The sequence below is a fragment of the Phaenicophaeus curvirostris genome, chromosome 13, assembly GCF_032191515.1.
Source record: "Phaenicophaeus curvirostris isolate KB17595 chromosome 13, BPBGC_Pcur_1.0, whole genome shotgun sequence".
In the NCBI taxonomy this organism is placed as follows: domain Eukaryota; kingdom Metazoa; phylum Chordata; class Aves; order Cuculiformes; family Cuculidae; genus Phaenicophaeus; species Phaenicophaeus curvirostris.
In genome coordinates, this window is record NC_091404.1 from 9,749,999 (window position 1) to 9,777,231 (window position 27,233).

Consider the following 27,233-nt stretch of genomic DNA (forward strand, 5'->3'; position numbering starts at 1 on the left):
ATGAGAGGTCAATTGAAATGTCAAGATATCAAATGTTAATGGATTGCAGTTCCAATGACGGTTGGGACTGAAAACTATACCAAGACAAGTCAGATGCCTTTCTGAGGAGAAGAGGAGCTTTATGGCAGGAAAAGACAATAAACACTTGAAGTCTTTCTAGTTAACAAACTTGTGCCCGATGGAAAACAAATATATTTTGAAAATATAAAAAGCAGTGGGATTTTAACACAAGCTATAATCCCAAAACATGTATCTGGAAGTCATTAAATCTATAGCAAATTTAAGCATATGCAGGTGTTTGGGGAAAATGCCACTGCTTTCTACTGAGAGTTTTTAAAAGAACTATAAAAGAAGAGTATATAAAGGACGCTCAGGGAAGGCAATGTTTTATTCCCTGAAGCAAGAAGTCAATTCCAATATTCACACAGTTCTACAGCAGTTCATGGACTACATGGACCTCTCTTAAAAGCATTTGTTTTCTTTTTTAAAAATCTAATTTCTCTCTTCCAGAACTGTTGTATTTTGTAGAACTGGATGACATCAGATTTTAGCCAAATTATTCTTTCACCTGCTCACATTTTCCCAGGAAGATCATTTGGCTATTCTGGTAAAGAACTGTAATCAAGGCATTTGTTTCAATCATAGAATCATAGAATCATAGAATAACCAGGTTGGAAGAGACCCACCGGATCATTGAGTCCAACCATTCCTATCAAACACTAAACCATGTCCCTCAGCACCTCGTCCACCCGTGCCTTAAACACCTCCAGGGAAGGTGATTCAACCACCTCCCTGGGCAGCCTGTTCCAGTGCCCAATGACCCTTTCTGTGAAGAATTTTTTCCTAATGTCCAGCCTGAACCTCCCCTGGCGGAGCTTGCGGTTCAAGTGACATTATATCCAGTACTTAGTCAGAAGGGCATTGCCATGCAAAGAACTTATCTCTTTGATATGGAAAACAGTGAAAAGAACTAGTTGTCTTCCTAACCACTGCCTCTACCTGACTAGTAGACATACACCTTTCCTTTCCCAGTTGCAGAGAGACTTGCCTTGTGTCTATAAGACAAAGATAGGTAATATCAGGAATGAAGAATGAGTAATCATTTGCTCTTTCTTGTAAGACTATGTGTGGATTCCAGTGAAGATACAAGGAAAAGAGTTTAAAATAGACAAAAGACACAATTTTTTCACACACTGTGGTGCTCAATGCCACAGGATGTTGTGCAGACAAGAAGTATGAATAGATATCAAAAGAGATTTTGTATAGAGTATAAGTCCATTGGTACCTCCCAAACACAGGACATGCAGTTATGGTAGCATGAGCAGGAAGGTGGGAGGATACTCTCCATGGAGGATGCCTTGGTAATTGCTGTTCTTCTCCCCCCACCTTCTGCCACTGGCAAAGATAAAGCACTGTATTGTTGACCTTCAGTTTACATTGACGTACAGGCTGCTAAGCCAAGTGTATTTTTACTTCAGAGTGAGACCTAACCCTGACTGCGCCTGGATCTGAGGGGATTCTGCAGCTCAACCTACCGATAACTCACAAGTGATGTGGTCCAAGTGAACATGAATGTGAGTCCTCTAGCATCTACGCTGACAGGGGCTCCCACTGCCTAACAAAGGCTGGAAAAAAGATCTAGGAAGACTGATCATCAGTTCTGCAGACATAGAGACTTCCTAGCTATTTTCTGTGTGTTTCTTTATAGCAATATCATGTCAACTGATTCTACCAATACATAAAGATGAGTTCCTATGGATGTGTTGCGTCTTGCAGTGTTACAAGCAACATGGAATTCAGACCAAGCCTTCTGAAGAAGCCAAATGCCTCCTGCATCTACCTTGGAAATCAGAAGTTCACCTCAGTTAGTCTAAGCACCTATAGACACTTGGACATCACAAAATGAGATGCCTGGCTGCCTTACTGAACTGTAGTAAGGAACCTTCCTTGCTCTTCTCTCTCCATAAGTGTTAAGGGCTGGAGGGATTCAACAGAACAAAAAAGAACAGTAAACTTCCCCCTGAACATTAAACCAGCAACATCAATAAATCGAGCAACAAAAAGTAAATAGACCATTTCCTCTGAAATCTTTGTCATGCTTCTAACCTAATACATTAAATAGCAGCACTAATAGGCCCTGTTCAAGGACTCTATACAAATCACAGTCTTTAAAAGAGAGTGATTTCTAATTCCTGTGTTGAGACACAGGAACTATGCCAGCACAACATAAAAATGAGGAATTTTTTTATGCTAATGACAACAGCGAATATTTTATATTTATATATGTAAAAAAATATATATTGTAACAGTTGTCAAATGCAGTTAGATTCAACTCAACTTATTAGTGCATGGCTTTTAGCCAAAAGCAATTCACATTTGCAGAAGTGTACTATCACATATGTCTTAATAACAGAAATGTGTTTTTAAAAATGTATGTGATAAGTCACATATGGTAGGAGGAATCTGTACAGCTTTCAGCCCTTATGACAATGGAAGCTACTAACTTTATTTTGCATAGCTGAAGAACATTAAAATTCAAGTGAAATTCTCTTTGACATTTGAGAGCTACAAAAGCAACGACTAAAAGCTAGACAAGCCAGAGCTGCACTAACTGTGTCTGTGACACTTATATAAATGCAATCCATATCTACTACTGCTGTCTTAAAGACACAACTCTTACTTTTGCCCTGGGAGGTAATATTTTAGCATACAAACATAATTGTGTACTGGTATCTTAAATAGTTACATGTCACTGAAAAATACTAGGCAGATTTTTCAGCTGGTTTTTTATGCAGAGTGTAATTAATATGTATAGTGGATTCCCTAGAGCACTAATTGAAGGTGCCACCATGAACACAGTCAAAGAGAAGTTAAACAACCAGTTGGGGGGATTCATGACAGGGTGAAATATGCACACGCAGGTGGAAAGAGCGAGACTGTCCATCTGGCCTTCTTCCATTACAAAATGTTACATTTACTCAGGTCCCATAAAGGAATGATTTAATCCAAATCACCCCTTCCCCCAATACTCCCAAATCCTTCTGGTGGATTAATTAGGCAGCAGTGTCACAATACACATTTTTAATGACTGCAAGCTCAATACCTCTACTATATGTGGGAAAAATGTGACTCAAAGTATTTTTTGAAAAAGTAAACAAATAATAAATGATTATTTTGGAGTTGTTTCCCAGGACTCTCATCATCTTGTAACTCCTGGATCCCGCAGAATGTGAGATGAAAACACGGCCCATTTCACACTCTCTATTAAACAACCACTACCTAACAATGACTTTAATTCAGCTTGCACTGAATTTGAACTAGCCCTATAGGCAAGAAAGGTCCCTTGTCTTATTAGAAGTTTCATGTGCTATCAGGTCCCTGCTGAATCCTACTTCTAATTTTTACCAGATTCAATGAAATATAAGGAGATAGTGATTTATGACTATCTTACATCTTGCTTAATCACTCCAAGGACTGTTCATACACATTTTGTGTTCACTTTATAAGGTGTAAATGACTATACATGATGGCAGCCAAGTGAGAAGTAGAACTGTATTCTTTTGTTACGTGTGCTAAAACACAATGATTTGAGAATCCTGCCAGTGCGTGTTCTTAAAAATGCAAAACCACTCCAGTCCAAATGCCAGCCCGATGAGCAAACTACTATGAAATTAAGAACATTTTCTCTGTCTGTAATAGGAATATACAGCTACTAGGACTTAGTTAAACTGCAATGATCACCTACTGAAAATTTGGTTTTATTAATACATAAGAGCCCATTAAGACTGGAGTATGCATTATTTAAACAAAATCACCGATTGCTGGTACCTTTAACTGAAAATGGCTTTTCTCAAACTGCTAAGACATCTATATGGCAACTTTCTTAATTCAATGATATATGGCTGAGTGTTGCTGCTATTGCCCTAAGATTTAAGAACTTCTCATAATATGCCCTGGAAATTGCTCCCTGGTAGCTTGCTCATCCTTCACAGAGTAGAAACATACGTGTATGTTTGGTGTGAGAGATGCATACACAGAATGAGAAAAAGCTCTTAATCAACAGGATGGCAAAGCCTTGATATGTAGGTGCAAAATATTCCCATGTGTCTAGAAATTATTTGGCACATTCCTAGTTATTCCCCCCTGTCAGACCTTCTCAAGGATTGCAATTAAGAATCACAATCGTTTTAGCATGTACAAACCTCCCCAAGGCTAGAAGCACTACGTATTGAGTATGAATGTGATATTTTTTGTCAGCTACTCATGGACAACACATTAATTTATAGAAACTGGATGAAACTTGGGGAGAACAATTGTTAGGGACAGACAAGAAATCAAAAGCTTTTCTCAGTGATACTGATCATTTTATAGCATTTGTTAGGGCCAACTTGAATTTTATTATCTCTTTTATTGCCTTTCCTACTGTCCTAGTCTTTTCAATGACTGTATACAATAACTTTGTCAAACTTGCATTTTCAAATGGATATAAAAATAACTTACCTCACAGGAACGTTTCTCAATTTTGTCTTTTCAGCAGCCTGTGAAGAGAAGAGGGGCGGGGGAAACAAACAATTAAGTAACACACGAAAGCACCACCAGGCCACAAGCAAACATCGAACCTCGGATGCTCTGCAGAAGCGCAAACCCAGGCAGCGCGAAGGGCTGCAGGAGCTCGAGCTCAAAAATACTTCTGCCCTGGTTTGTGATATCAGTGTGGTTTGTTTACTTTTAATAGCCATGAGTGCTTAGGAACTGCTCATTCAGGGCGATTATTTCATTTCCCACTCTGAGGTCTGGCCTCTTTGTCACAAACTATCTGTCCACGTCTGCAACAAGAACAACAACAGGAAAAAATAAAGGGAAGAATGGACTCCGCTTCCAGAACAGTTTTTATTCGCCAACAACAGAAAAGGGCAAGGGATGACCAAATGTTCAGATCAATTTCCTCTTGTGAAACCTTTGAGAAAACACACTCCAAATCATCTAAATGAGTAAATCTTTGGGCCTCTCGGCCTGCACCACCTCAGACATGGAGCCTGGTTCCAGTTTATTGCTGAACCCATTGATCTGTGTACAGTCCATTTATCATTCATGAAAAGAGCCAGTGATCTTCACAGTATATTAGAAGAAACAACTCAGATCATCTGTCAACGGCCCTCTTATTTCTGTTTCCCTCTCCACAGGGATTTCATCTCCTTCGATTCTTCTTGAATTAAAATGTTGCTAAGCAACACAGCTGGGGGCACCGATGGCAGAGCTGCGCCGGTCTATCACACTGGTTAAGCTGCTCGAGATTTTAGTGGAGATTTTTCTTTTTTCGTGCTTCTGTGGCATAATTATGTAATCTGAACCAACCTTGCAACCCCCTCTGGTTTTTTTTGAGAGCAGGTAAATAACATTTTAATGCAAGAGGGCTTGAAATATCACCCTCAGATAAACTAGTGTTGTCATATCATTGCAGAAAATTCCTCCTAGCATTTGCAGGACCAGACTCTTAATAGATTTAAAAGTGAAAAGCGGTCAGATGGTTAGCAAGATTACAAGCATGGATAGCGGAGCAAGAGCAGAATTAAGACAACTGATCCATAAATCTCTTATAGTAAGGAAAGTTTAGTGCTTAATTACCTTCATAGATTTTTTATAAAGCCTACCAAAACCAGAGAGAAGTGTTTTGGTGAGAAACTATAACCTCTACTATGCTTAGGGATGGGAATAAAATGGTTCATACACAGGAACGGCTAATATTGGTGGTCTTGAAAAATGCTCACATAAGCCCTTGAGGAATTAATTCCTTTATGAAAACTGACTAACTTCTGAAACCTCTGAGACCTAAACAACTGGGTTCCAAATTTAGCCAGAATGAATTTTCCTTTGGGCTCTACAATGGGGCTGGTTCTTCAAAATACCTGCTGTTTTGCACTTCTGCCTTCAATCACAGCAAAGATAAAAACTGTTTTTAAATCCATGGAAATCCCTAATAATGAGTGTAAAATTTGGGAGAAAGAATTAGAGCTTCTGTGAGCTGAGACGAGATGACAGCAATCTTCTGCGCCGGTTCTCAGCTTGTAAAGAGAAACGTGTTTGTTTCATTTAGACTGTATTTTCCATCTAAAGAATAAATCAAGGAAAGCATGATAGGAAACAATTATATTAATTGTACAATAGGGTTGGTAAATAAAAGACTTAAACCTCAGGAAATGTTAAACTTAAGATTGCACAAGTGTTACAGACCTAAATCAAATTACGCTGTCTCAAAAAGCCTATGATGAAATGGAGTCTCTGCCTCATTAATGAGATAATGTGAGTTATGCCTCTTTCCAATGATACTCTCCAAAATCTCTCTTTTTCAGCTGACATGAGCAAATGCAGAGTCAGAAGCATGTTATTAAGAAATCTTTCTGAGTAATAAACTACATGTAACACCACACAAATGCTTCATTTAAAATGGATTAAAATGCCATAAAAAACCCAGCATTTCAGTTTCCCAAGCCACCCAGTAAATGCCAAGTTTCAGTCCTATCCTGCAGGGAAGAAAAAATATTTTTAAAGCTCATAAACAGCCTTCCACAATAGCAGGAGGTTTTTTTGACTGCACACGGATATTTTTCTTGACCCTTCCTTATACCAAATAGCTGGACTATAACAATTCTGAGTTCAAGCATATGAAACTTGCATCTAAATAATTTTTTTTCCCGCTGAATTATTCAAAATCACTACTCAAAAACTCTTATCAAAATACAGATAAAGAAGAGAAAATAGAAGAGTGGAGAGTGTCTAGGATCACAAGTAAATAATAATAATAATGCAGTCGATTCTCATATAAAAAGCAGAAGATATTCTGGAGAGCAAGAGCATGATGGTGTGAGCGAAACTGTTTACATGAAAGATTAAAGAAGATGAAGATATTTCAGGGAGTGACAACTGGCAATGTCAAAGTCATAGAATATTAAAGAGCAGAGTCTAAACTGGATGCTTGATTTTTGACTATTTAGTTATGTTGATGGCAACTGTTTACCCTGAATGAAATGTGGTAACTGTAGAAATAAAGGATTATAGATAAATTTTATTTTCTTGGATCATGAACAGTCTAGCATGTATCTATTTCCTCAGATTTTCAAATGGAGAATTTCCACATTTTTTTCTCTTTGTGAGAAGGCACTTTCCTAACTCTTAAGAAACTGCACATGCCAGAGGGACTGTGCCCTTCACACACATGCTGGCTCATACAGAGTTTTAAACAAACATTGCAAATGCTCAGGTTAATCTACACACCACCCTAGTTTAATGGTGAATAAGCAAACAACTGGTCATTTCCTATTATAAATGGTTTAGTTTGCCTCTGAGTGGGACCATGGTGATGTTAAACACAGCACAGAATACACCATGGAATGCAGAGCCTGGCCTTCTGCTTTTATTTGTCTTGTAGGTGTTGCTCATTCATTTCTCAAAGCGTATTTGTTGCAATATCATGAGCATGCCCAGTGGCAGAAGATAAAGGCAGGGAAAATCAAAGTGACATTGAGTAACTCTACACATTAAGCTTTCATGCAGAAACATATTGTTTGAAAATATTTGGTGTGCAGCAGGTCTGTCAATTAGAGCTAATTATTTTTCTCTGATCAGGAAGAACGCAATCTTGTTTTAGGCAGGTTTCTTTGAAATGTATGTCTTTTATATAACTTCATTATAGGAAAATACTTCTTCCAAATTACTTTTTTTCTGGGCTGCTTAGCTATTGACTCAAATTGTCTGTGTTGAGTAGTTCTCTCTGCTTTGATAATTAACTTTTGATCATTACTGAATTTAGCAGCTGTAGTCAGATGTGTTCATCGCCATTCTCCTCAACTATTTCAGTGTTCATCGCCTTTAATCTTTGAACAAAATGATCTCATTGAGCTTCCATCAGCCTCGCTACTCAGTTAATAATTCCTGTTTCTCATTTTCATGACTGAGTTTGATTTGTTTTAGACTTGATGCAAGCTTTTGATTATTAATTTAAGATATTTCAAAGACAAACATGTTTTAAGAATTATTTTTTCATCTTATTCCTAGGCCTTTACAAATAAGAAACTGGTTTTAACTCAACGATGATTCCTAAACTTTACGTATTATAAGTACTACCTAGAAACAGAGCAGGTAGGAGGTCCCTAAATCATGATACATGTGCCCTGAGTGAGAGATGCTGCTGCAAAAGACAGGAATTAAATTGGACTGGTATAATGTAATATTCAATGGGTGTTAGGAGAATTACATCATGGGACCTTTGCTAATTTTAAGCTTGAAAACACGCATTAAAATAATTTAGGATGATTAGAAAATGGAAGTCAGAGTGAACTAGACAATCATTCCACTTTAATTTGTAATTTCCTTCTGATTTATTTTATTTTTTTTACAATTATGGCCTTTCCATAACTGTGCCTCTGCTCTCAAAGATCTTATTTCAACAGCTGACTCTAGTGTTGAATAAGAAGGATGAATACATTACACCTGATTTTGGCGCTAGTTGTTTTAACATTAGTTCAAGAACCACCTGCACTGTGCTTTACTTGATCTGCCGTATGGATATACCCACAAACAAATTTTGTTAGTAGGTATTTAACTGTTACATAAAAGATTAAACATGGGACTAAGAACAAACTGCTTCCAGATTGTGCATGAGGACCACAAAATGTGAAAAAAAATATGACTTTCTTCATCACTATTAACTACCAGACTGGCTTTTGGACTGAAAGAACCAGAAAAAGTACCCCAGTCAGTACAAATATCCTACATCACAAAGGCCTGAGGACAATGAACTAACAGAAGTATCAAAGTGAAATAATTGGCACCTGGAGAAAGCAAATTAGATTTTTTGTCAGGTGTTACATGGGAAGTGCCTGCTATCCAAAGAAAATACATATTTTCCATTGCATAAATTAAAATCCAGGATTTTCAAAAAAAAGAATTTGATTTCAAGAAAATGAGATTAGGCAAAAAATATTTTTTAAGAATGCCTCCTCACCCTCCTGATTCAGAAGCACTGATCGGCCAATGAAGAAGGCACCTGCTGAACCTCAAAGCATCTCTTGGGGTGAGACAGATGGCACTTCATGCCATTGAACACGTTGGCAGAAGAAGGAAGACCTTCATGCTTTAGCTGCAAATCTAACGTTTGTTGATCTCCTAGTTTCTAAGCAGCTCTGTTCACTAGGGTGAATAGTTAAGTGACTCAACACAAGCAAGTTTACAACTTGCCATGCTGTTCTCCTGCCCTCTACGTGTAGTAGAGACACTGTGGAGACCTGATTCAACAGTCCAATGAAAACAAAGAAACCTTCCATATTGAGTTGAGTTATATATATAGTTACATATATTTTTTTTCAAAGATTATAAGTGATACCATGCTCTTATTTAGACAGAAGGCCTTACCTATGATCCTAAGTAATGAACTGAAATCCACTACTTATTGACTGTATCGTATTGTACTCTGATTCTGTAATGATACAGCCGGTGCAAACTATGACTTCGTGTGGAGAAGAATGTAGTGTGCAGCAAACAAACCATCCAGAATTGTGCTAGGAATCAGAAAGCCCAAGCACAAGGGCTGAAGGACTGAATGTGATGATACATTCATAAATGTGTGTTGTGTTCTTTTTTTGCTTTTTTTCCCCTCTTCTTTACTTCATTGGTTACACTCTCCTCTACCTGTCCCCTAATGTCAACAGAGGAGATTGTATTTCTTTCTTGCTAATTGCCTTTGACGTGAAGTTGGCAACCTTGTATTTGAGATTCTGTCTGTGATGTTCTGGGTCAGTCTCACCTCCAGGACAAAAAAGCCCAATGTTACTGTATCTACGACCAAATCCAATGGAGAAGATGCTCTCCTCATCATGTTGTATTTTAAAAAAATAAGTACTTCTCCTTCAGAAGCCAAACATGGGGGATGGATCAGCTAAGATCCTTTATTTGAAATATCAAGATACCAAGCATGTGGCATCTACAAATTAGAATGGTTCATTGAACACTCACTGTTTATAAACAACAGAGAGCTTCTCACCACTGCTTTGAGCTCATCCGCAGTTTATGTCCTTAGCTTTTTCTTTGTGCTAAAGGCCTTTATCTCACCCCTTTGGGAGTCCAACCTATCCTTAGTCTCTTCCCTACTCCCTGTCAATGACTAGCTCCCTAAACTTGAGAAGCAACAGGGCAGAGTCAAAGACTACCAGCACCTGCAGTGCTGGAACATGCAAATTGATGTTGCTGTTGTTCATGCTGCCCACTTATTTCCTGTGCAGGACTAGAGACTCTAAGTATTTTAATTTATACAGGACATTATATCTATACTGCATGTCAAATCTATTACAAACAGGCAGCAGAGGTAACAGAAGTAAACACTCATGAAATAAACCTTTGCTGACCTTGGTCTGGTTTAGTACATTGTTCAGATGACTTAGCTGATTACTAAATTGCACAGCTCCAAAAATTATACTTCATAGTATTGCCATGAAATTGGTAATTTCGTAAAGCAGGCACGCTCTCTATGAGAGCTCCCTGCCCAAATCAATTGCCCTGTCACACTGTGGTCCTGACCTGTCCCTGTGAGCAGGCAGAAGGTCCATTCTGGGAAGATTCATCCTGCTGGCACAGAATGGAACACCTCCAACCCTAGCAAACCTTGCACTGGCAGATGCATTCAATCGTAAGAAAAATTAAGGTGTTTAGTTCTCATTACTATTCTCCTTCTGGAATACCTCCAGGGGAGATCAACTTTCACTTCTTCTCCCCTTATTCTGGCTGACAGAAGCTAATTACTGGATTTATCATGCCCTTTTCATCACCTACTTCACGCTTGTTCTTGCCACCTGTAAGTCCTCCCTTCAGACTTTCGCAGCCCCCCCAGTCTCAAAGCCAGCACTAGCACAATCCTCCACTGGTGTGAAAAACTCCCAAGAATTTAGATTTTGAAGTGCACAGATGTCTGCTTGGGCTTTTACAAAACTGCAACACTGCAGATGGCCGGCACATAAGAAAGCCAGACACTTTCTTTACCACAATGCTTCACAAAGCGTGCATGATAAAAATCACACTCTCCTTTGGAGGAGAAAAGGGAGATAAATGTTTCCTATGTGGTTGGATTAGTGAGTGTTGAGCACTGAGATGGCCCACAGATATCACAGACTTCAGATTTATTTTTATAGGACAGTATGGTCAAGTCTGGCTTTTCTCTTAACAACAACAATGCTGGTGTCAATCAGTTATCTCACCTGCTGCTGCCTCTGCTTGCTGCCAAAACAATACAGGGATTTGCATAAGTAGCATACACAGCAAGAGGCCCTGGGGAAATATATTTTTCCTCCATGCTTATAATGAAGAATCCTTTAGAAAAAAATGTGTGCACAAGCATGCCCACATACAGAGTACATGACCTGTCCTGTGGCATGGCTGACAGAGCCTGGCTGCTTCAGGCTTGTGGCATGAAAAAGTCCACCAAAGAGAAGCACCTGTTTAGGAGAGCACTGAGGGGCTACGAAATGCCTGCTTACTTGTTGGGAAGTGAGGAGAAGACTTCTTACACCCATATTTATCCATCTTCTCAACTAAGGGATTTAATTCCCTCTTTGTTCGGGCTGCCTGCCACTATTTTCTTTCCCTATATTATTTTCTATACTGTGGTGGAGGGTTTTTGAGAGACCGTGCTGCCACTGCGTACATAGCAACCCAAGGAAATGGCAAGTCAGTGGGAGGGAGGGGTTTCCTCCAGTGCCTGTGGCGCTATGGGCACCTGCTGCCCCAGAGCCCAAGTAAGAGCACGACTAGAACCTGCAGGGGCAAACTTATTGCTGTCGATCTGGAGTACGGTGCCCTCCACAGCAACCATTTGCCCCAAGTGTTGTATTAATCCCTTCTCCCTGATGCTGACCTCGACAGTAACACGTGCAGAAACAATTATATAAGATTCTGTGAATCTGAACAAGTTAAAAGCTTTTGATAACTGTGTATTTTAGTGGTGTGCCGTGCTTTTTGCTCATAACTACAGCAAGCTCAGCCCAGATCTCAGAGTAGTTACTGAAAGCTTCTGCTGATAATAAACAAATATATGATATAAACCTATGTCATTACCATGTGAATTATGACCTTTGACATGTCAGCAATCAAATGTCTTATTACCAAATTTGTCTAACAGAAGCTGGAGTACTCATTTTACGCAGCTGACGATATATGGTTGTTTCAACTAGTGTTGTGCAGTATAAAATAATTTGAATATCAATTAAAATGGACTGAGGTAGCAAGAAGAGACATATCTTCACAAAAGGATTTTTCATGGGCTGACAAGATTGGAGAATGACTGTATTATCCTAATAGCTTCTGTTTTCATTAACGGCTTAATGAAAACAGTTCCTTACAATTATAAAACACGACTGTAGATCTTAAAACACTGGAATGTGGGTTCTTTATCAAAACACACACTGCTGTGGCTACAACTGACGCTGCATCACCCTGGGATTTCTATGGAACCCAATGAGAGATAAACTGCTTACATTAAAAGACTCTATCAAAGTTATTTCGCACCTAGTTTCATCCTATCCATCTGATTTTTCTATAGCTTTGACAAGATGACCTCTCTCACTGTGTGTGCAGTATTGATGCCACTACTTCAGCTTTTCTGCTGATAACAAAGTAAAGGGAAATGTAGAGAAACCTTGGGGAGGTAAACAGCTTGTTCAAGATCCAGCTAAAAATGGGTAAAATTACAACAGGAAAGGATATATATTGTTACAAGAAAAGGGGTCACTGCTCCACTTGAAAAAGTGTTGACACGATACAATAAAGGCACACTGCATCTTAGAATTGCATAAATAAACTAAAAAATTTACCTCAAGTAAAGGCCTTGAAAGCTCAGCATGCACTATAAGAATTCAAACTCAGCCTATGGCTGATCACCTTTTTAAACTCGGCTACAAAGTCAAACATTTCATGTGTAATTACCTAATACTAACCTAGCAAAAAAATTACATGTGTGTAAAATACAAACAATAGAGCAGGGCCATGGATTATACCCATGTCTTTCGTTTGTATGGTTATCAGAGCAGTGCAATAAAGTAGCAATCATTAAGGGAAGGAGGAAAAAAAAATCAAATAGAAAAGAAAAACATCTTATTGATTTGTTCTGCCAAAACCACTATATACGTAAAATACTGAAAATTAAGCAGGTCTGTAACTAGTATCAAAGTTTCTTTGGTTCAAAACACACAGAACGCTAGTAACGTGCTTTAAATTAAGTACGCATTTCAAAGCTTAACAGGACTATTCCTTAGGCAGAAGAACAAAGAGGAGCTGGTTAAAGAAAACTGGGTACACTACAGCTACTTAAAATACTGTATCCAGGCACAACTCATCTGGATGCCTTTGAGCTCAAAGCTGATTTGAATTATACAGAGGTGCTTTAAAGAACAAAAATACTAACCTACGTTTTTATCTAAGCTCCTTTAGTTGAACCAAGCTGCTAATTAAAAATTTTCACTACTCTTCCTAATTCCTGATGTATTTTTTTAACAGAGTAATAAAGACATCCAAAAGCTCTGTCCTTTCTCACAGAACTGTTAGCATTAGCACCTCTGAAATACCTTGGCATCTAATGCTTTTACTAATAACATGTCTGTCATCTGCCTTGATTGTATCTCTTGTAGCCAACCTAAAAATATTGCGCAGTATGTCTTCTGAATGTAATAGTAAGGTGCATGCCAATGTTCCTGTCGGTGACAATACCACAAGAGTTTACAATCCAGGCAATGCTTAAATGTTACAACATCTCTCAAATAATACATTAAACAGATGTGTAGCTGCTATTATAAATATGTGGCATAAAAATCTATTGGCTTGGCCAGCGTGCATATTAAAAACCATTCAAGTAGGTCAAATTGTGGATAACTTAAAACTTTAAAGACAGCAATTTTAATAAAACTGTCAATACAATTTTCTTTGTAAAAACATTTGAGACTGATTATGCTGCTTATACTGAAAGAGAAATACAAGGTCTATATCTTTAGATCTTTTATTGAACTGTGAGCACAGCATCAATAACTGCTTCTCAGCCGTAAATGAAAATTGATTCCAGATCTAACCCGTTGCTTTCTGTGTGTCTTTAATCCCAAATCACCCGCAATGAGACACAAGAATCAGCATTTTGTCTATGGGACAAAGCATGTGTCATACGGCCAGCTCCAAAATGTATACACCAAAGATATTGTCGGGTGTGTTTACATGTGTTAGAAGTACGTGATAACGGCAGCCTCTCCAGGCGAGGCCCAAAAAGTGATGATGGGTGTTAGCAGCTGGAGTGGAGTAAATTGTAACTCACCTCACACTATACTGCAAAGATCAATATGGTCCAAGGCTTTACAGATCTGAAGTTGGAAGGGACCTGCACTGAACATCTCACTGGACCTCCTGCATGTCATGGCCCAAAGAAATTAACTTGACAACTTCTCCATGAAACTTACAGCTGCCAGAAGTCTAAATGGAGAGGGAAAACACAAGGTTTCCATGCACTTTGCAGTGGTTTGGCACAAATAGTTCAGATTTCCAGTCAGCTCTCGCTTGCTGAAGCTTCTTAAGGCCTCTCGTGTGAAATTAAAGTGTATAACCTCTTTTCAGGAATTTTTTTCTTGTTGATATGTTGCTAGGCCATCATCATGCATGGCTAAACTCCTTTTGGCCAGATCAAAAAGGACCTAACACACATATTAAGGGGAGTTCTCCAGATTATGCTTATTACTTTTAGGAACAATTTCCAGTTATTCAAAATCCTATTTGAAAAGTGAATGCTAAATGTTGGCAGCATGTTCAATAACAGCCTTGCTAATACTATCTACAGAATAAATTCCTTCCACTGACTTCAACCTGGTAGTTTTCATCCTATCCAGAAATCAGGCTCCACTTCTTAATCATAGGACTGACTGGAGTTACCATGTGTGTTGGGTTTCTCCTCAGCAGTGGGGAGAAAAGGAAGGAGATGTTTAGTATCTGAATGAGCATGAGGTCAACAGATCCCTAAATAGAGGCAATATCAGAAATAAGTGTGCTTGTTCATAGGAGTGAGAGGACAAAATAGAACAGCTTTGTTTCTTGCAGACAAGCTTCTTACAATCTTCTACCATGACAAATTGACTATTGGTAGCCTCAGAAGACAGGCTGATAGATCAAACTCTCTCCACACACTATAGACATTCGCTAAAAGTTAAGATCAAGGTGCATTTATGGATCAGTGTCATTACCGCCCTGCCGTGTAAAGATTGAAGGGTCTCTAGAAATTCTCAAAGGACAAATACTAGGGCTCTCTACCAACCACTGTTCTGAAAGAATTTCAATTTCCTTGAAATATGAACAGAGAGAAAGATAATAAACTTGATTTCTACATACTATGTTTTTATTAATAAAAATGAGTAAATGCCGGCTTACACTTCACACTGGCTGCAAGCCTATAGCAAATGAAAAAAATATCAGAAAGACTGTAAAGACAATGATTTAATTTCCTTACAAAATGCTGTATAAACTGTTAGAATGGTTTTGAGATGAGAGTTTTCTCTCCCTGACAGAATGCACAAGTGTATAGCTGAATTACAATGGTCATCAGACTGCAAATTCTTTATGTTAAAAAAACCCCCAAAATTGCATTTTTCTAACCTTCGGCTCCACACGTAAACATTCAACATCGTAAAATTCACATACTATAATTGCCTTGATCTGTCCCTCATAAATAATTATGTTATATATTTTTTTTAAAAAATATTTTGCAGTCAAAAACCATGGCAGTTACTTTGTTGATGTTTATGTTCCTGGCCATTGGGCGTGAGCAGCCTTTCTTTCCATTTCCAAGCCCCTCTCTTTAAAGAGACATGGCAAAAGTTGCTAAAATGTGAAGATACTGCCAGTGCATTGTGTGAGTGATGCAACAGAGCGATATTCCTCAGGTTTGCAAGGCCTTAAGTCTGGGATACAGTGTGTGGCAAAAAACTGAAGGACAGACACATACAGTTATGTGGGATTCTTTCTTATATTGTGTGTAACTGTCCATACCCTCTATTTGTAACATAAATTAAAAAGATACAAAATATAGCCATAAATATGTGGGGTACTTAGGAAAGGTGAAGGTTCCTCTTGAAGCACAGGGCATTTAAGAAATACGTTCAATATGCTTTCTTTCCAGACAATTCATTTATTTTTCACATGACTGGAAGCATTCATGTATGGAATCCCTAAATATTCAGTCCATAATCTGTTACTTAAGAAGATATTTGCGAGAGCTTAGGAGGTTTGAATCAATTCTAAACACATAGAGTGAGACGAAGCTCACACTGCCAAAAGGAAAAACATATTCTATGCACTATAAAATTCTGAGAAACAACAAGAACGGTCCTAACTGTGCTCTCTTGTCTGTCTGCAGCTTATGCTGTCAGCGGCGTTACTGGAAAGTCACATGGAGTCTTGATACAGTGTAAGGCTTCCTGCAGCTCAGGCACATCCCACCACACAAGGACTCAGACTGCAGCCCTTGAACTGGGAGCAGTGCTGACACCGTTCATAAGCATGACTCTGCCTCTGGGCAAGGGGCACACGTGTTCCACAGAACAGCAATTATGTTTTGAGAGCTATTAATACTCCACTCTGCAGTGTAGACACAACCACATCTTTCCTGCTTGGGATTAACATGAGACATGTTACCTATTCAAGTCAGTGAGGGCTTTTCTTTTGATGTCAGCAAATGCTGGTCCAGGAAGTCGCTTCTTCATTCAGCAATGGCAGATGATTTCATCTTAGCAGTGTAAATTTGTAATAATTCTACTTAAGTCACTAGGAAATGACCGCTGTAGGAAAAAAAAAGTAACTCCTACCTGATAATACATTTCCATTTCCATACTTTGGGCCCCTCAGAACCACAATGCCTTTTTACAGTTTGGGCAAGCTTCCAATAGATCAGGAAACCTGCTGGTTTCCTAAGACATCATGTTTGTACAACAGCACGCTGCACAAGTACGGGCTTTCGATCCTTCTGCTTCAAATGAGACGGCAAGTCTCTCTCAGTGCTAAGAAATACCTATTTCTATGACTAAGGGGTCAACCGACACCAGAAGGTAAATCTTTCTTGGCACAACACTAGAGGACAGATTAGATGGGTTGAAGGAGAATGTTCAGGTGGTGTGAAAATAAATAAGATAGATAGATTGACTTATAATTAACATTTCCCAGTCTAAACAGACGATCTTATGCTGAATTACAGCATTACCTTCCTCTCTATTGCAGACATTTACAGATTTGAACCTATTGCATTTATAAAGTAACATGAAGGATGAATTTAACCCAAAGTCTCTTTTTTTTCTAATAACAAAGTTGAGAATATGAATTTCACCAGCTTTATCTCTCAGAATTATCCATAAATATTTATAAAGTGGGAAGGATAGAGAATAACATAAGCCAGTTTACTGAAAATGATTCTTCATTAATGTCCCAAGTAGGCTGAGAGACTTCCAGTATCGATTTATAGTTACACACTTGGGATTTTCCCTTGCACAACTGGGACTCACTGGCTTACTAACTGTGGACTCCCAGCCCTTTACTCACTGCCTGGCACAAAACGCACAGATCCAACCTTCTCGGTTGCCACAGTACAAACGAATTGCAAAGTGCAAACCAGCTCTGTAGTTGTGGCAGTGGTTTGATGTGGTCATTTTACATTCACTTCCAAAAATGTCATCAATTTCTAAGAAACTAAGTGTGAAACAAGTGGACACTGTTCCACAGCTAGTTTGGTACAACGGAGGACAGGTGTTCCAAGGCTATTGAGTTTGGTTTAGTTTAATCCACTTCAGGAAACTAATTCAGAAAACCAGATAAAATGTATTCCTATTAAAGAACGTCTCCTTCCACAGAGGTTCTGCACACAAGCAAGACTTAAGCTAATGGATTCTGCAGGACCCCAAAATGCTTTTGATGCAAATCTAGTAAAGCAACATGAAATCACATTCATCTATTGAAACAACTTTGTCAGATTATGTGGTCTATGCCCTAATATCAGATGTATTTACCTGTTCATTATCATCTTCATCACTACTGAGTTTCAGATCATCCTCAAGCATTCTGAAAAAAAAGAGAAAGAATATAGAATTATATTTAATGAATTAACTCTATATACAATGGGCTGAATCTATCTTTTAGAAAGTCAGAGGAAAAAATCCTTTTCAATTAAACAATAGCCAAATCAAATTTGTGATAAGTAAACTGATGAATACTCCCTGTATGTATGTATGTATTAGTCCTTCTGTGTGACACTAGGAAAGAACAAATGACTTTCAGACTCACCCATCATAAAGTTTGGCAGTCAGTTGCTCTTTCGTGTCCTCTTTTATTTGCACACTGCACAGTGCTTAGTCCATATACACCTATAAGTATTTCTAAATCAGAAGCTGGAAGGGAAATTCAGCTCTGAGAATGTTAAAACCTGAGAAATTGTCTTCCAGGTTTCATTCTTGATCTAGGGCATAATTGATCTTCTTTGAGGCAAGTACCAACCCCCATCTTATCAAACTGAGAAGGCAGAGTGAAGATTAGCAAGAAAAGGAGGTGCTTGTTTCGGGTTTGATGGGGCCTCACAGTTGTTAGTATCTAAAGGCAGAGCAAATTTTTCAAGCTAGGAATCTGGTGATTAATATCATGTTTTTGGTTTGGGTTTTTTTTCCTAAATAAAGGGAAATCTCACATCACTGCTCCCTGCCCTTGGCTAAAGGAGAAGGAAACTCCTAAAAGATGTAGCTGTCTCAATACCTCCTTCCTTTCCTTTGGCAGAAGAAAGAGTTGAATAATGCATATTACTCTAGTAATGCTCATCTTAAGTAACTTTTTTAAAAATCCAAGACTTGGATATGGCAAAAACATATGGGGTAAGAAACCACATTATCCGCTGTTACATCTTTGTAGGAAACATCTCTTCTTTTGAGATCTGTCTGCCTAGAGAGACATGACTAGCAGCCATCAAATATACTCCCGTACAGCTTCCCATATATCCACACTTTTATCTGGTGGTCCTCCTCAGAGCTGATAATCCTTTGGGCGCACTTCTACCTCACACCCATCTTTTCACCTTGACAAAGTCTCTTACCAGAGGATGACGTATGAATGAATCGGCACATCACACACAGATCTGCTGTGACAGCCTCTAAAACTGCTGAGCTTCCGTTCTCCCAGCCTGAGCTCCTTTACCAAGGGCAGCGGGCTTGCAAATTGCAATTACTGTTTCCTTTCTGCCTTGATGGAGACTGAAGTCTATGATTTTTTATTGTTAGCCTTTAAATAACTGCAGCAATCAAAGGATGTTCTGTTAGGAAGTTTTTTTTTTTCTCTGTTTGAAGACTACCAGTAAATCACAGAAGTCTCCTGGTATAAGGAATTTTAAAGAGGGGACAATAATCCCAATGTGGAAATATCAGAAGGTTCAAAGCCCTGCTGGTGCTCTTAAAAAGAGAAAGTGCAATGAGATCTTTAAACCAGTTTGTAAGTCATCCGTCTTTTGGTGACCTCTGTTGTCCGGCAGCCCAGTGTACAAAGTATCTGGACACATAACTACCAGTCATTAAGGTCTTGATAAATGGCAGATGCCTCCCTGTAATATGTGAACCAATAAAACTAAGACTGCAGCACAGATAAAGAACCTTCTAAAACTAAGAATTTGTGATGAGTTGACTCTGGCTGGATGCCAAGTGCCCACAAGCTGCTCTATCACTCCCCTCCTCAGCAGGACAGGGGGAGAGAAAATATGATGAAGAACTCATGGGTCAAGATAAGGACAGGGAGATCACTCAGCAATTACTGTAACTTCATACTTGATTTCTCCTCTTTCTCCCTCCAAGCAGCACAGGGGGACAAGGAATAGGGTTTGTGGTTAGTTTATCATGCATTGTCTCTGCCAATCCTTCCTCTGCTTGAGCACGTGGTCCCTCCCAAGGAGGATAGTCTTCAACAAACTTCTCTAACATGGGTCCTTCCCATGGCCTGCTGTTCTCCATGAACTGCTCCAGCACGAGTCCCTCATGGGGCCACAGGTCCTGCCAGCAAACCTGCTCCAGAGGGCTCCTCTCTCCACAGGGTCACAGCCTCCTTCAGGCACATCCACCTGCAGCGTGGGATCCTGCATGGGCTGCCGGTGGGCAAGATGAGCTCAGCCTGCCCTGTAGTGGGTCTGTCTTGGATCCAGCTGATACTGGTTGGACACAGAAGAAGATTCTGGCATCTTCTCACAGAAGCCGCCCCTGCAGCCCCTCCACTAACAAAAGATTGCCATGTAAATCCAACTCAGAATTTTTCAGAAAATATTACTCCTTAGAGGCCTGGACTTCGGTGATGAACAGGAACTTGTAACGTTGTTTATCTAGCAGACACATTCATTTATTTCCTCAGTGTCACTACTTTATGTGCTATTCTCAACTTATCACTGCACCTCCATCTACCTACAGCCCTGGATTGTTATCTCCAAGTCTCATTACACACCAGAAGGACAATACCCCCAGGAAACCGAGACCATCTTCATACAGGACTGTATCAGTCTGACTCTTAACTCTAATTCAATCCTACACTCCTACTTTTAGACCTACATCTCACTTTAATGTGTAAATTATCTACTGCTTTAAAGCAGCACTGCTAGATAATGTGCTCTATTATTATTTTTTAATGCAGATCTAAGAGGACATAATGCAAAGGATCTTTTCACGAAAGAAGCCCAAAGGGTGGTGTGGTTTTTTTTCTTTCCAGCTATCACTTTTTTTTTTTCATTTGTTACATGTTAAATTCCTGTTTGAAATATCCTAGTAGAAATAAACCAAAAAGGACAAAGGAAATTCCATACTGGATAAATGTAAAGAACAAAGAAGAAAACATAAAAAAGATAAATGAATACACTTACTAAACTAACAAAACATCTTCTGAACTGGCTGATTAATAACTGTCCTCATACAGCCTATACTGCAGACACTTCCTAACAAGTACAGTAAGCGTAAGACATGTTTATTGAATATTGAAAAATATAAAATGGATATAAAACATGATTAGTAGGAAGGACAACTGTTAGAGTTGGTTTCAGATAAACTAAATTTGCAGGATTTATGAGTTGCCTTCAAGAGACTAATGGATGACTAGAAAGAGGAAAAAAATTGGATTTCTTTAGCAGTTTCAAGCTTATCACATGGAGTATATAATTCTTCTTAGCCTGTTCTGCTAAATGAAGAATATGTCATCCCATTCAGTTACAAAACCCAAAGGTTAAACAACTAAACCACACAGCTTCTAAAATGCATCACGCTCTCCTGGCAGATGGAATAATTAAAGAGAAACTGAGTACGGTATCAAGTATAAATAATGGTCACCAGAAAAGTGAGGGAATAAATTAAAAATACATAGTATGTGCAAATGAAAGTAGAATGCTGAAGAGTTCAAATGATGTGCTCCCAGAGGGTATTGGCTGGAAGAGGTAATATTTTACAGAGAGCAGAGGACTAGATGATCTTCCACAATTTTAAAACGTGCTTAATATTCTGAAGACATGGGTCACAGTAGCTTGTACTGTTTAATGTTTCTATTAACTCTCATTTGTAAGCAAGTAGCATCTGATTGCACTCAAAGCCCAATAAGGGCTTTTTAAGATTGCCAGCAACCTTAATCCAAGGTGACTATTTCAATGTCTATCTAGAGAGGTAACTCACTCCAGCTTTGAAGTCCTGAGACAGAGGAGCTCTGTATCTACAGCTCTCTCAAAATCTGTCTGGATGGTCATGAAATTAGGCCTTCTTGAACGGGAGATCCCTGTAAATACACATATGATCTATTCTTCTCTACGTAATTGTTAACCGCAGAAACACCCAGACCCAGGATTACATAGCGTATTTGTTACGAAGATCAGGCCAGCTATTAATAAAGGCCAATTTGGCAGATATATTAAAGTTACACTGAATACTGTCAATAAGGGCAAGTCAAAGAGGCAAATACAAATCTGCCTGTATCAGAAAGCTATCTCCAAAGGTGTTATGAATTCATCTCATTTCCTATTCTTCTCTGACCCAGCTGACATTATTATTGAATATACATGTACTTGTTTGTCTTTTCATCCATAGCTAATGCAAAACACCACTTTAGGGAAAGAGTGGGATTAAGTAGGATTTTTTTATTTCATTATTAGAGCAATGCCATTTACTGTAACAGCAGAAGTTGTGTCAGCACATTTATTATAATCTACAATTTTCAGAGGTTTATAATTTGGAATGTGAAATTATTGCAAAGCAGAAAGATCAGGACAAAGCAATACATTTATCTGTGGTGTAAGTAGGGGCAATCTCATTGACTGACTACAATACCCACTTCCTCCAGGGATGAACCGGCTCCCAAAGCAGATTGTTCTTACATTACAGATATAACTAGACAAATGGATGAATGAGGGCTTTATTAGGATGAGTTCTGTACAAGTCTCACTGGAACTAGTAAAAAATAATATTGTTTAGGAGCCTTCAACTTGTACCAGGCCTCAGAAAATCATGAGATGGACGAAAAGCAAAAGGAGCTACTTTTATAACAGTTTATTATGATTTTGGCATAGCTACCTGAATTTTTATCATTTCGCTTTGACTCCAAACATTATCCCAAAATATGATTAAAAATTATGCCATGATAATAAATCAGCTTAAATATAACCAGGAAACCCTCTGTATCTGTTCTCTTAATAGAAAACGTCAAAAGATAATGCAAGTCCATCACGGCTTCTGTCTCTCAGTGGGACAGAGTCCACTTCATACCTTCTTCCTCTCCATGTTTGACCTCAACAACTCACAGAGTCCCTCTAGCCACTCCAAACACGTGTTACAGAATCAGTTAGTTCAAATACAAGTCTACACACATTTTTTTAACTGCTTCTGAGAAGTCACGAGTAGTGAGAGGCCAAGGCTGTAGAGCAAGATGGTCTAGGACTTGTCGAGACTTTTTGGGGTCACTGAAATAGGTCTTCCCACCCACCAAGTGCTGGAAGAAGCAAAGGCATCAATATCTCAACTCAGCTCTGGGTCTGGGCGTCCACACTGAAGCTGGACTTGTAGCCCACTCTTAGTGTTTAGTTCAGCAGGTGTGTTGTGCACACCTGTGAATGAGCAAGTGATGATTTGGTTAGACATGAGATAATCTCTTCCTTGAAAAGACACTATCATGATATAACTCAATTTCAGATATTTTTATAGAAAACACTGGACTTCTTAGAAGAGCATTTTCACAGCTCAATATTCTTTCTTTGTTTTCATGTATTTAAATACCTTTTACAAAAGTGAATAAGACCTGGATTGCCAACAAACTTCTGAGAATTGCATGCATTTATTCCTGTGCTGGTTGTGTAGGGTTATGATGGGAGTACAGTGTGTTTATGATAAGATGCTAAGAGGTTTGTTGAGACAGCTTCATCAAGGAGGAGGCATTTAAAAGGCAATCTTAATATGATCCAGGTTCGGCACTTCTAATTTGCATGGGGATCACTTCACCACTCACAGGTAGAAAAGAGCCTTATGGGAATCAAAAGGATGGAGAAAAGGGAAGAGAGAGTTGCAAGCAGAGTGCGAAGTGAATACTGGGCGATTCCCTAATCCTGAGCTGCCCACAAAATTAACTTGCTCATGTCAAAGCACATTTGTAAAAAATGCATATTCCATCTGGGTCATATCACAACAAACACAAGTGTTGAAAGAAGACAGGCAATGGCGTTAACCAGACATACAGACATGCCATTCTTCTCTTGCCAGGTTTGTCTCTGGTAAAACGGGAATCTATTTATAAGATTCCTGCTTCTCAAAATATTTAGCTCATTTGTTTTTGTAAATCTGTAACATTGTCCTTGCAACCTCAGTGGGAAAACCATGCTTCTGTCCCAGTAGCAGGGTAAAATCTACTGCTTAAATTTGGTTGAAAAGAAATCTAAGGATGAAACTGTGCCTAGTGACACAAAAGATACCAGAAAGTGCTGATAAGGAGAAGCAGTGGCTGGTACAGGAAGCATACAGAGCATATGGGTCCTCCCCAAGACAAGAGTTCCCTCCTGTTTTGACCTTGCACTGATACAAAAGGACAATATTAAATGGAGATCTGTGTGATTTAGGTTGGAGTAGCATGTTCTACAACTACTTATTCTGCTCGATATTAAAGAGAGAGCTTAGTTTGTTATGGCAAATTTCACCTGTGACACTTTATAAGACTCAAATCCAGAAGAGGCCGGAATCAAATAAATGTCTTTGAAGTGAAAAAAGTAGTACATTACCCTCCTGAGCTATAAAGCCCTTGTTGCCCTCTTGCTTGCAGCGATACCTGTATGGAGGGAACACTGTCCATGCGAATAGTGACTATCACTTAGATGCGACCTCTTCTACATCTGAACTCTCATGACAATAAGGCCATCTGTTCTACACAATCCATGCCGGTTTACCCTATGGACTTTATATTGAACTTGTTTTTCATTTTCCTTGTGCGTTTCTCTGTAGTATGTAAGGCTTCTCTGAGAGCGGTAACTCAAAAGGTATCATGCAAATGACAAACTGTATAATGGAATTCAGATGTGTTGCACATACTGGAGCATAATCTTATCATTTATCAAGGGGGAAGGAGGCCTACATGTGTAAAAGCATCTAACAATAGATTTCCCCAGAGAAGTTTATAATACAGTGGACTAAAAAACTGGGGAAATGAAAATAAATGGTAGAGTAATTCCAAAGGAAAAGAAGAAGATCCTTGTTTTAAAACACCCCATTGATAAATCTTGAAATCTAATATTCATTCTTTTGCTGAAATATGCAAGTCATCTTTAAAATATTTCCTCTGTGATACAGTAAAAGAGAATCTCAGAAGAGTAAATGGAATTTACAAGTACCCTTTACCTTAATAGTTTAGGCCACTTGATCAGGATTTTTGTACATATTTAAATAGAGTTTATTAATTTTTCCTTCTGCTCATTCGCGATTTTCTTTCCTTACATTCTTGTCAATGATAAGGTTGGTCTGCAAACTCTTACCCTCAGGAGTAACTTTTACTCATTTGAGTAGTTTCAGTGGCCTGAATAGGACTAATTTGATTAAGTATGGATCAAGTCCTCAGTGTGAAATTGCCTCCCCTTAGAAAGAACTGAAGTAAAGTTTAATTTCTTCAACACAAAAAATTCTGTGAGCAACAGAGGTACCTGGTGTTCTCCCTCCTGCAGGAGAAGGCAAACATTAGCCTCATAACGCGGTCAGCCTCCCCATGGCCCAGCTGATGGAGAAAGATGGCTTGCTAAGAAACACTCCATTTTCTGTTGTCACACTCAGTCTGCCTTAGTGTTCCTGGCTCCATATCAGTAATTAGTGCAATTACAGCTGGTGAGAGAGAAGTAACCCCTGTGGTTATCTATTAGGTACCTCACAATCAGAGAGTGCACTTCATTACTCATCGCTCCGTATCATCTCTTCATTTCAAAAGGATTAAGCAAAATTGATTCTTTCAGTACAATAATTTCTTTATCTAGCCAACCATTAATATCTATGTATAAAAAGTTCTTCAAGGCAACTAAAATATTAAGTTGCTTCCAAGTGCATTAAAACGACTGCTCTGTTGACATGCATTTTGTTTTCCACTAAGGCTGAATCAAGAAATCTGGGAGGAGGGAGAAACCTACTGCCAAATTTTATGTGTGTATTATAAGCATAGATGGAAATTGGTATGCTTAGCATGAATAATACTGTAGCATATCCAATAACTTCACATCTGTATTGAGGTCCAATCCTGCTCCAAACGATCACTTCCAACAGAATGGAATAGAATTGGGTCTAAATATTGCAACAGAAGTTTAAAAAGTCAGAAGAGTCAAAAATAAAGCAGCATCTTCTTGTTTCAAGCTGGTGAGTTTATATTTTTGTCTTAGTAATGTTAATATGACTGTTTACATCTTCTGTCTAGAAAAGTGCTATCTCTATTACATTGTGTCTCCCTTGCTGTCCGATGTCTTCTCAAAACAACGTATCTCTCAGCTTGGCAAGGACTGAGAATGATGTATTGGTGAAGTAAAAAGCGGGGGGGGGAAGAGAACAGAGAAAAGAGGCAAGATCAAAAAAGTATGGGTCCAGGAAAAATACAAGGAAGGACTAACAGCAGCTTCTAAAAACGTCAATGTAAAACTAGTATTCTTCAAGTTTTTGAGGAATAAAAATGAAGACCCCACTTTTTCTGCTGTGCCAAATCCTGCCAGCATGCACAAAGCTTTTACTGTTTTCTCTTTGATCAACTGCAATTGCTGATATAATTTTGGGTTCTGCTATTTATCAGTAGCAATATATAGTCCAGGAGCCATTTCTGTGATACATACCCATTTCCAATTCATTCCACATGAAAAACACCTGCTTATTGCAACGATTTTTGATTAAAACTGTCTCTTAGCCAGAGCCCCATTACTTTCTCTGGTAAACAAGCCTTCAGTTGGCATATTTACACACAAAGGCTTTGGGAACTCAGCATCCAGTTAAACAATGATTGATAATTCTATAGCAACTTGCAAAGGTGACTTTAAAAAATCATACTAGAAAATATATTCAAAAGAGTTGTTCAACAGGGAACAAGTAACGTAGGACTGGCTCATCTATCCAATGTTCTACAGTGCACATGGAAGGACATTAATTTTATTAATTGATTATATTATCTTATATTTTACCCTTTTTTTTTAGATCTGGTAGGAAAGGGAGTCCTTCAAGAAGCGATTTGATGAGCTGCCAGTACCAGCACAGCGTTCACAAATCCTTCTCTGTGCACCATTTTCCCCTTACACAGGCTACTCTTGTATCTGAAGAGCAGGGTTCTTTTGTTTCTGCAGATTGGAAATGAGTTGTACCTGCTAAATCTTAAGCTTCAGTAACCTGGTGTGGAGTAGAATCAGCTTTTTGTTCATTAAAACCTTATACTGATGTATTTTTGGAGCTCTTTCTGCCATTTGAACTATTTGCCTCTCTAATGCTGAACTGCTGTCTGCAAAGTTCAGTGTCACGGAGTGAGGATGCACTTCAGTGTTAGCAGTCAAATGACCCCGAGTCCTTGAGGCGCAGAGGCACTTTGGACTGAGGTGAACTCTGTTCCTCTCTGGCTCTGCGGAGCTTCACAGCAAGGTGAAGAGGCAAAGAAACTCACCCAGCGCCTGCTATGGGTACGGCTACATGGCAGCTTAGTGG

The 27,233-nt window shown here is 38.8% G+C and overlaps 1 protein-coding gene across 2 annotated transcripts in view; it reads right to left on the reverse strand.

The window, feature by feature from the left end:
- The window catches only part of AFF2 (ALF transcription elongation factor 2), a 326,439-nt gene that overhangs the window by 70,581 nt on the left and 228,625 nt on the right, over positions 1 to 27,233 (reverse strand). For both annotated transcript variants that reach the window (XM_069868041.1, XM_069868040.1), the window contains exons 8-9: positions 18,063 to 18,114; positions 4,501 to 4,538 (exon numbers count right to left, since the gene is read on the reverse strand). In XM_069868041.1, the coding sequence (XP_069724142.1) occupies positions 4,501 to 4,538; positions 18,063 to 18,114 (90 nt within the window). The remainder of the gene's footprint in view (positions 1 to 4,500; positions 4,539 to 18,062; positions 18,115 to 27,233) is intronic.